The 8811-nt window shown below is 44.8% G+C and overlaps 2 protein-coding genes across 3 annotated transcripts; one reads left to right on the top strand and one right to left on the bottom strand.

Annotated features, from left to right (window-relative positions):
* Positions 1-3145: 3145 nt before the first annotated feature.
* Positions 3146-7047, top strand: cdyl (chromodomain protein, Y-like). Of its 2 annotated transcripts, XM_054764680.1 has the most exons (7): positions 3147-3369; positions 3650-4310; positions 4395-4633; positions 4700-4872; positions 5107-5317; positions 5394-5537; positions 5606-7046. In XM_054764680.1, exons 1-7 carry the CDS (start codon positions 3346-3348, stop codon positions 5762-5764), a joined length of 1611 nt encoding a protein of 536 aa, XP_054620655.1. In that variant the 5' UTR covers positions 3147-3345; the 3' UTR covers positions 5765-7046. The 2 variants fall into 2 exon arrangements, with proteins under 2 accessions (XP_054620650.1, XP_054620655.1); XM_054764675.1 differs by having other exon boundaries at positions 3146-3369; positions 4395-4872; positions 5606-7047.
* On the bottom strand, positions 6226-8719 carry rpp40 (ribonuclease P/MRP 40 subunit). Its single transcript, XM_054764757.1, has 8 exons — positions 8488-8719; positions 8032-8176; positions 7896-7961; positions 7715-7810; positions 7495-7602; positions 6788-6968; positions 6580-6714; positions 6226-6506 (listed from the first exon to the last, which is right to left on the bottom strand). Exons 1-8 carry the CDS (start codon positions 8602-8604, stop codon positions 6344-6346), a joined length of 1011 nt encoding a protein of 336 aa, XP_054620732.1. The 5' UTR covers positions 8605-8719; the 3' UTR covers positions 6226-6343.
* Positions 8720-8811: the final 92 nt, after the last annotated feature.

Below are 8811 nucleotides of genomic sequence, written 5' to 3'. Positions count from 1 at the left end.
TGAAGTCTGGTGTGTGTTACTTGTGACACCTAGCGGCCAGTGTAAACCACAGTTCATTAAAGTGCATGACACCGAAAAAGTTGGAAAAAAACAAGAACAAAATTAAAGCACTCACTTAAAAAAACATTTTTGTCATACTGCTGTCATAGATAAATAACTATGAAACAGGAGTGAAATGAAGTGATATTGACTCGCCATCCCCCCAGCGAATATGTTTTACTGGCAGTGATATCCACAACAATCACCCAGAGAAACAAATTAGCTTATAGCCATATTTGTGGGAGTCTCTCACAATATACTTTAAGTCTTGTCCAATGTCCTGTTTATTTACCTGTTTAACAACTAATGTTTTAAATTTATAACATTTTTATGACACATACATGTCTTTGTTTTTGGGGAACTTAAAAAATTACACATCAGGGGCTTTACATATAAAGCTTGTGTAGGCACCAAATGGGGCCAAAAAGTTGCGTGCGCCATTTTCCAAGCAAAGTATGGTACAGATAAAAGCACAACTTGACGTGAGAATGTGCGCAACGGTACGCCATCTTTGTAGTCCGCGCTTTCTGGAGACATGGCAAAAAGGCAACGCACATTTTAAATGGTGAGGTGAAATCATATATTAGAAATAAACATGCAATGGAAGCCAATAAAGTTTCATCTGTCATTGCACGAAAACGTCACACCGTTACTGAATGAAAACAATTGTGGAAAGTGTTACGATTTGACATGACACTGATGGATATCATTTGTCATTTATCATGAACACCATTACACACGAGTGTATAGTATATCGATTAAAAGATAAATAAAAAATACAACGCAGCGCTTGAATACTTCATCATCTTATTTTAAAATCATGATAATATTATGTGTTCGATTAATATTTATTATAACAAACGGTTGTCAATTAAATCATTCTATTGAGATTAAGTTTGCAAGACACAGAGCTAGCTGTCTTTAGTGCTCTGTTTCTCGCTTTTCTTTGGACAGTTCATAAAAAAATAAGACAGTGTTGTGTTACATATGTCAAGTATGTCATCAATAGCAACATTTACTTACCATGCACGGCCTTTATTTGTGTGGACAGTGTCAGGGCCGTGTGCGTAAACTTTCTCTTTCATTTTCCACAAATGATGGGCAAATATTTTTTAACTATCCATCTGGAATTACAGCAATTAATTCTCGACATAACATCATCCCTGTTTTGAGTCTTTGAATCCACCTTTAAATTAAACAGATTTTGCTAAGCTTATCCATTCGTTTTCTATGCTGCTTATCCTCATTAGGTGGGTATGCTGGAGCCTATCCTAGCTGACTTTGGGCGAGGGGCGGGGTACACCCTGGAATGGTCGCCAGCCAATCGCAGGGCACATATAGACAAACAACCATTCACACTCACACCTATGGACAATTCAGACAGTTTAGAATCGCCAATTAACCTAACATTCATGTTTTTTGGAATGTGGGAGGAAACCAGAGCACGCACGGGAGAACATGAAAACTCCACACAGAGATGCCCAGCGGAGATTCTAAACCATGTCTTCCCGATCTCCTGACTGTGTGGCCAATATGCTAACCTCTGGGCCACCGTGCGGCCCTTGCTCAAATGTGGTATCAATTAGGAAAAATGTAGAAACATGCTCACTAAAAATGGAAATGTGTGCCCTGAAAGCCGACCACTTTTTTTCAGATCTGCCACAGTGCGTCCCGTTCCACTGACACTGTTGACAGCGGATGCTATGTCACTTGCTCATCTTCCTCTTGCTCAAAATGCCGCTGCTGTGTCCTCCAAATATTATGTTTTGCGCGCCTCCAGCTCTCCAGCTAAGATTTCCACCTCAATCTAGGTGAAGTTACGTTTCTTCGTCTTCGGCTTCTCAGCAGCCATGTTTCAGAAGAACTAAGCGAAATGCAATCAAGGGTGATTAAATGTGGACTCTGCATTCATGAATCACTTTGCATTGGCCATTTATGGAAATTGATTTCCACGCACAGTTTTATAAGTGAGGCCCCTGGTCTTTTGGATTGTCTATTAGACCAATTAATCGCTGAGCAGTGTGCCCAGGACGTGTTTACAATGCAATTTGAACATTGTTGGGGCAGCCCTCCCCTCACTGCAAGACATTTACAGTATATATCTAGAGTCCTACGCAGAACACACAACCTCATCAAGGACAGCACACATCCACAACACTCATTATTCACACTCCTACCGTCAGGCAGACGCGACAGGAGTTGGAAGTCCAGGACCACAAGGCTGGCAAACAGCTTTTACCCACAGGCCATCAGGCTTCTCAACAAAGCACTCACACACGCCGCACGCAACACACACTCATAGCACTTTATTTGTTTATTTATTTATTTACTTATTTATTTGTATATTTATTTGTCTTAATGTCTCTTGTTTTTGTTGTTGCTTAATTTATTGGTATATATGTTTATGTTTCTTATGTTCATATTCTTATTCTTTCTTGTGTTTTCTTTCTTTTCTTGGGAGAATGAACAGAATAAGATTTGCATTGCATGGTATAACTGCTGTTTTACTATGCACATGACAATAAAACTCTCTTGAATCTTGAATCTTGATTGTTTATGGATTCTGCTCACCATCATGGAGGCCAAACCCGCGCAGGGCATACTACGGAAGTGGATGCAGAGTCGGCGGTCGAGTCTACTCGACTTAACTAGAATGTTTTAATTTGGTTTTGATCAAGGAGGCTCTTGAGGACCAAGCATGAAAAGACATTTATGCAAACAGTTTTACTATGCAAGTGTACCTTCTTTGTTTCCTAATAACCTTTATTGTCGGATCAACAGTAACAAACTTTTCTTTTAAATTTTATGATGTTTCCTTCAGGACACTTTTTGGCTTCTTTTTTTTTCACTTTTTGGCTTCTTATCGTCATCCTCATCGTCCATCTCATCGTCATCATCATAATCATCAACATCATCATCGGGGAGGCGGGGCCTAACCTAAGTGAGTCAACTAGGACTGTCAATCACGGGTTGTTAGTTATTTTAATTGCGTGGATATTTACTTCTTCACATGGTGTGTTTAATTACAAGTCATACACTTAGTTGCACTTTAACTTAGAACATGAAATAGTATTGAAACGTCTCTTTCCGTTAACGCTGTGCTTTTATTGTGAAGATCAGTCCGCGCGGAAGTTTCCTGTAGGCTGAAGTCAAACAGCTAACGGCTAGCAGCTAGTTCAGTCCGTGAAAAAAAGCAATCATCGTGACGATTACCACGTAGACGCGAACGGAACCACTGTCTTTTTTCCATGATTCCGACCAACTGAAGACGTTCGAGGACGTTGTTGGCGCTCTCGGGCCGTCTCCATGGCGACGGAAGACTTGTACGAGGTGACGCTAACTTGCTAACATGCTAATGTTGAAGTTACACTAAACTTTACAAGGGTTTTGTGCGCATTTGTCCATGGAGTGACGTCATACAACACCTTGTTAGAGACACTAGTTGAAAAGTCTCCACATAGTTCGTCCACAACTAATGAAATAAGAGCAGTTGAGATGATTTTTTTTTTTAATTTAAAGAATAGGTGATATTTGTATCACTGTTTTGCCAATATATATTACGTATATGTGTTGTAACATGAATATGTAAATAAGATGAGTTCTGCCACAGGTGGAGAGGATCGTGGATAAGAGAAAGAACAGGAAGGGGAGGGTTGAGTACCTGGTCAGGTGGCGAGGTTATGGCTCTGAGGGTGACACGTGGGAACCAGAGAGTCACCTGTCCACGTGCATGGTGTACGTGCACGACTTTAATCGCCAGCAGGTACAGCGTCAGAGAGACGGCACCTTGCTGCGGTCCACTCGCAGCTACCTGTGCAGCTCGGCCCGCAGACCCCCCTGCGGCCCACCGCCAGACCTCAGCCAACTTCTGACCACTGGCACGGATCAAACCTTGGAAGGTCAAACCGCCACAGTACTAAACAACCTGTCGCACTCATCGGCGAGTCTGATGTCAGTACCCCCGGTTGGTCCGGCCCGCCGCAACTTGGACTTAGCCAAAAGTGGCATTAAGATCCTGGTCCCCAAAAGCCCCATGAACAGCCACTTTGATTCAGAGGAGTCCCCCAGTGAGGCGGCCCACAGTCTGGATGCCGGAGCACGAGACGCCCACACCGTCCCTCCCGAGGTCGCCCTCGAGCAACCGGCCGGGGTCCAACTGGGCCCGGGGGAGGAGCGTGCCCGCATGGGGATCAGGTCGCGCTGCCACAACACCCTGCCCCCGCCGCGCCTGCCCATCACGCCTGCCAGCATGCGCTCCCTTAGTGGGACAGGTAGGGGTCAAAGGTCTAAAAGGACTGCCTCTTTGCTATGTGACTGGATGTAAGCCCTGCCCGCACGGCTTTGTGTCCTCTTAGGCGCTTCGGGAATGATGGAGGCCGTCGCTGCCAACAGGATGTCTGGGCTGCAGAGCGCAGTCACTGTGGCAAAGCGTCGTCTGGAGGAGCGGTGTGCTTTCGACAAGCGTTTGCGTTTCAGTGTGAGGCAGACAGAGAGCGCCTACCGCTACCGCGACATTGTGGTCAAGAAACAAGATGGCTTCACGCACATCCTGTTGTCCACCAAGAGCTCGGAGAACAATGGCCTCAACCCTGAGGTGTGCAGAACATGTCCCCGACAAAAAAGCATGTTTTTTTTGTGTCATTTTCTCCTCGTGATCCAGGTGATGAAAGAGATCCAAAGCGCCATGGCAACGGCGGCATCGGATGACAGCAAGCTGGTGTTACTGGGCGGCATTGGCAGCATCTTCTGCTGCGGCCTGGACTTCCTGCACTTCATTAAATGCCTGACGGAAGACAGGAAGAAGGAGAGCATCAAAATGGCTGAAACCATAAGGTAATGGTTGATGGATTCATGGTTGTTGATATACTACTTCCTGCTACTAACAGAGTCACTGCTGATACAGCTAGTTCAAAAGGTGGCATGAACAGAGTTGAGAATATTGTTGTTGCTGAGAATCTTCAGACAGGATTGAATGAAAATAATCAATTAATTAATTATTCAAATGTCGCCAGCATTTGAGCAATAGCCGCTGTGAGTGCTCTGCTCACGTTACATCCTCTTCCTCAGGACCTTCGTCAACACTTTCATCCAGTTCAGGAAGCCCATTGTTGCCGCTGTCAACGGGCCAGCAGTTGGCCTCGGTGCCGCCATCTTGCCACTCTGTGATGTTGTCTGGGCCAACGAGAAGGCCTGGTTCCAGACGCCCTACACATCTTATGGACAGACCCCCGATGCCTGCTCCTCTTTCACCTTCCCCCGCATCATGGGCCCACTCTCGGTCAGTCCACTTACACCAGGCTAATGTCCATGTAGATTTTCCAGGCTAATAAGTGGAATATTCCGTTCCTTTGCAGGCTAACGAGCTGCTCCTAAGTGGCAGGAAGTTGACTGCTCAGGAAGCGTGTTCTAAAGGATTGGTATCGCAGGTTCTCTGGCCGGGAACCTTCACGCAGGAAGTGATGCTGAGAATCAAAGAGCTAGTGACAGTCGACTCTCTTGTGAGTCACGCATGCACATACATGCGCGGAAGCATTGTTTCTACAAGTCTTCCGCTTCCTGTCTGCAGGTTTTGCGAGAGTCCAAAGCCTTGATGAGGAACACCAGTCGCAGTGCTTTGGAGCAAACCAACGAGCGCGAGTGCGAAGCCTTGAAGAGAATTTGGGGCTCGTCGCAGGGAACTGATGCCATCTTACAGCACCTGCAAAGAAAGTCTGAGCTCTTCTAGGACCAGGACTTGATTGTACCAGTACACTATGTGCTGCTTGTGGATGTGGACTGGACTTATAAACTGCAGGAATGATTAGCTAAAAGCTAAACTTAGCTCACCTGAGGTTTCCTCCAGCCAATCATCTGTGGACAAACAAAACATGAACATTTTTAGAGGGACATTGTAAACCTCTGGCCTGCTTGACTTAACATTTGGACCCGTTTCTATCCTGGGATTTTGATGCCATATTATCGTGCCTTTTAATGTGGGTGAACTCTAACCGTTTGCCCTCTGTATGTTTTCATCTTTTCTAAAAGTGATCAAAGTGAAGTGTACTCGCCCTATACTGGTCAACCTGGTCTTTGTAGGCCACAAATAATGAAAATTATTTGAAGGACCAAATTAAATAGGTTGAGAAGTCATTAAAAACATTATTCAGGCTTTTTAAACTGTTGGGAAAAATGTCAGAAACAGTCATCAAATAATATGTTTATTGAAAATAAATTATCTTGATAGGTCACTTGATAATAAATGTTATGAGATTACTAAAAATTGCACTGAAATCTCAAGAACTTCAGTGTCAGTAGACCATTTATTTCATTGGTGGGAGCGCAGGGTGGAAGTGGCCATGTGTAGGCAGTAAGTGTGGTCTTGGAAGAGAAGTAGGGTGTAGAAGGGTTCGCCAGGTGCGTACACACTGTCAAAGCCGTGAACAGTCATGGCCACCCAGGACATTGAACGGGGCCACTCCAGGTAACGCCTGCGACACAGGTAAAGACATGGGCTAATTGACTGCCAAGATGGGAGGTGACTGCCGTGAGGTCAGAGGTTACCTGAGCTCTTGGATGAGCGACAAGATGTCATGTGGAAGTAGCAGGCCACTCACAGAAAAGCTCAGGCTCTGAGCAGCTGTATTCATCATGTCTGGATACGCCAACGAGGACAGGAAGCTGTCAGATGTGTTGTCACTGTGACGGCCAAAAGAGTCATCAAGTCACATGACAATAAGGTGTGTGTCGGCTGCTCAGACCGCCTTCTCACCAGCTCACGTCGGCAGCCACTGCGCCGAGCCATTCCAGGAAGCTGAATGGGTCATAAGACTGCAGGTCAGAGGTCATCAAGGCGGGACAGGGCAGGTGAGTCACAGTGTGACTTCTGACATCTGGTGTGTGCTCAGACCAATCATATCGTGAGAGGAGTGGCTGCAGTGCAGCTCCGCCCCCTGCATACAATTAAAATAAATAAGTAATCACGGGCCACATGGTGGTCGAGTGTGGCGTGCGTGGGTTTTCTCCGGTTTCCTTCCACATTCCAAAAACATGCATGTTAGGTTAATTGGCGACTCTAAATTGTCCATAGGTATGAATGTGAGTGTGAACGTTTGTCTGTCTATATGTGCCCTGCAATTGGCTGGCGACCAGTGTACCCCGCCTCTCGCCCAAAGTCAGCTTGGATAGGCTCCAGCATACCCCCGCCCCTAATGAGGAAAAGCAGTATAGAAAATGGATGGATGGATGGATAATTAATCACATTGTAACTTCATTTCTTGGATGCCTAAGCACACAGCATTTTTATTACATCAAAATAATTATAAAATCTCTTCCTTTGTTTCTGTAACATACATAGTATCACGTTTGTAAAGAAAATAAATAAATAAAATCAGTTCCTTTGTTTCTGTAACATACATAGTATTACGTTCGTATACACTGATGCTTGGCCATTTGCTTTGTATGTTAATATTTGCTCACCTGAATGACTTGACAACAGGAAGTCCATCCGTAAGAGAAGTCGTGACGTCAGACCTGTGAGTAGACGCTGGTAATCCCGCCCACCAGGAGTCACATCAATACTGACGACTACAAGTACACAGAGAAGTGACGTGGTAGCATGGAAGGCATGCATAATATCTCTAATCCAAACAGCCATCATGCACTGCTGCTATTGCTTTCCAGAAGAAGCAATTCAGACCGTATCTGCTAACTCTTGTCAGCTTTGATCTCCAAGCTTTCCCTTCAACTCCCAACAGCTCGTACGAGTCTTTATCCAGAGAGAGACAGAGGCGTCCTGCACACACACGTTAGTGAGAGATCTTTAGCGTAATGTTACTGCACATGTGCCAACAATCAAATAATTACACTTGGGTTTTTACCATTTGGCATTAGGAAGACACAATTGTCTTCATCAATGCGAGTCTTGTAGGACAGGCCACACACTCCTGAAACACACCTTGTCAGAGTACTAGTCATGTGGCAGCCCTGTTTGGATGTCATCTGACAAGTGTGTACCTTGGCACACAGCAGTTTTCAGGAAGTGCTGGTCGAGCAGTTCATAGAGTGGAAGCTTCCGGATCAGATAGAAACTTTGGAAACTCTTCATTGCCATGTCCAGGTCAGAGGGGGCGGAGTCACATCCAGGCAGCAACACAGTCACCTGTGGAATAAAACGATAAGGTCTGAAACAAGATTTGATTAACACCACATAGTACCCCGCCTCTCGCCCGAAGTCAGTTGGGATAGGCTCCAGCATTCCCCAGCGACCGGATAAGCGGCATAGAAAACGTATGGATGGATAACACCACATATGCAGAATTAAGAACATAAGATGAATACGTATAGATGTGATTATATGCATTTATATACATATATAGGAAAATTATTATCACAATGCCAGTTTCCATGTCGACTGTCACTGCTGTGCCCACGTGACGAAGTAGCGGCTAATGCTAATCATACACCTCTTGCCTTGCAGTTAAAGTGCTGCTGCTCAACCTGCTCACGAAGCCGGTTCTTTTCATCTAACAAACTGGACCTTTCACAGACCAGTAGTGAACGCGGGCTGCGCTCCAGATCGGTGCTCATCGGAACCGCGACGTGCTGACAAACACACTAAACAATCCCAGCCGGAAGTGAAGCGCCACATTTTTTCCTGTAATGCCGAGCGTGCTTTTGCTTCTTCTTATGAATTTTTATTCTGTTATTTACGACCTTAGACTGATTCCTTATACATTTTCATTTACGTTCTGTGTTATTATTATTATTATTATTATTATTATTAATGCAACAATC

The sequence above is a fragment of the Dunckerocampus dactyliophorus genome, chromosome 2 (assembly GCF_027744805.1).
Source record: "Dunckerocampus dactyliophorus isolate RoL2022-P2 chromosome 2, RoL_Ddac_1.1, whole genome shotgun sequence".
Lineage (NCBI taxonomy): Eukaryota > Metazoa > Chordata > Actinopteri > Syngnathiformes > Syngnathidae > Dunckerocampus > Dunckerocampus dactyliophorus.
Note: the sequence above shows the minus strand (reverse complement) of the source record. Positions and strands in the feature narration are given on the sequence as shown.

Excerpts from the sequence above, each read along its gene's own strand:
- cdyl (XM_054764675.1), top strand. The coding sequence starts at position 3,346 with ATGGCGACGGAAGACTTGTACGAG. Across the intron at positions 3,370-3,649 it reads CGACGGAAGACTTGTACGAG|GTGGAGAGGATCGTGGATAA; the intron begins GTGACGCTAACT and ends GTTCTGCCACAG. Across the intron at positions 4,873-5,106 it reads AAAATGGCTGAAACCATAAG|GACCTTCGTCAACACTTTCA; the intron begins GTAATGGTTGAT and ends CCTCTTCCTCAG.
- rpp40 (XM_054764757.1), bottom strand. The coding sequence starts at position 8,604 with ATGAGCACCGATCTGGAGCGCAGCCCGCGTTCACTACTGGTCTGTGAA. Across the intron at positions 7,603-7,714 it reads GACAAGAGTTAGCAGATACG|TCGTCAGTATTGATGTGACT; the intron begins GTCTGAATTGCT and ends GTGTACTTGTAG. Across the intron at positions 6,715-6,787 it reads GTGGCTGCCGACGTGAGCTG|TGACAACACATCTGACAGCT; the intron begins GTGAGAAGGCGG and ends TGGCCGTCACAG.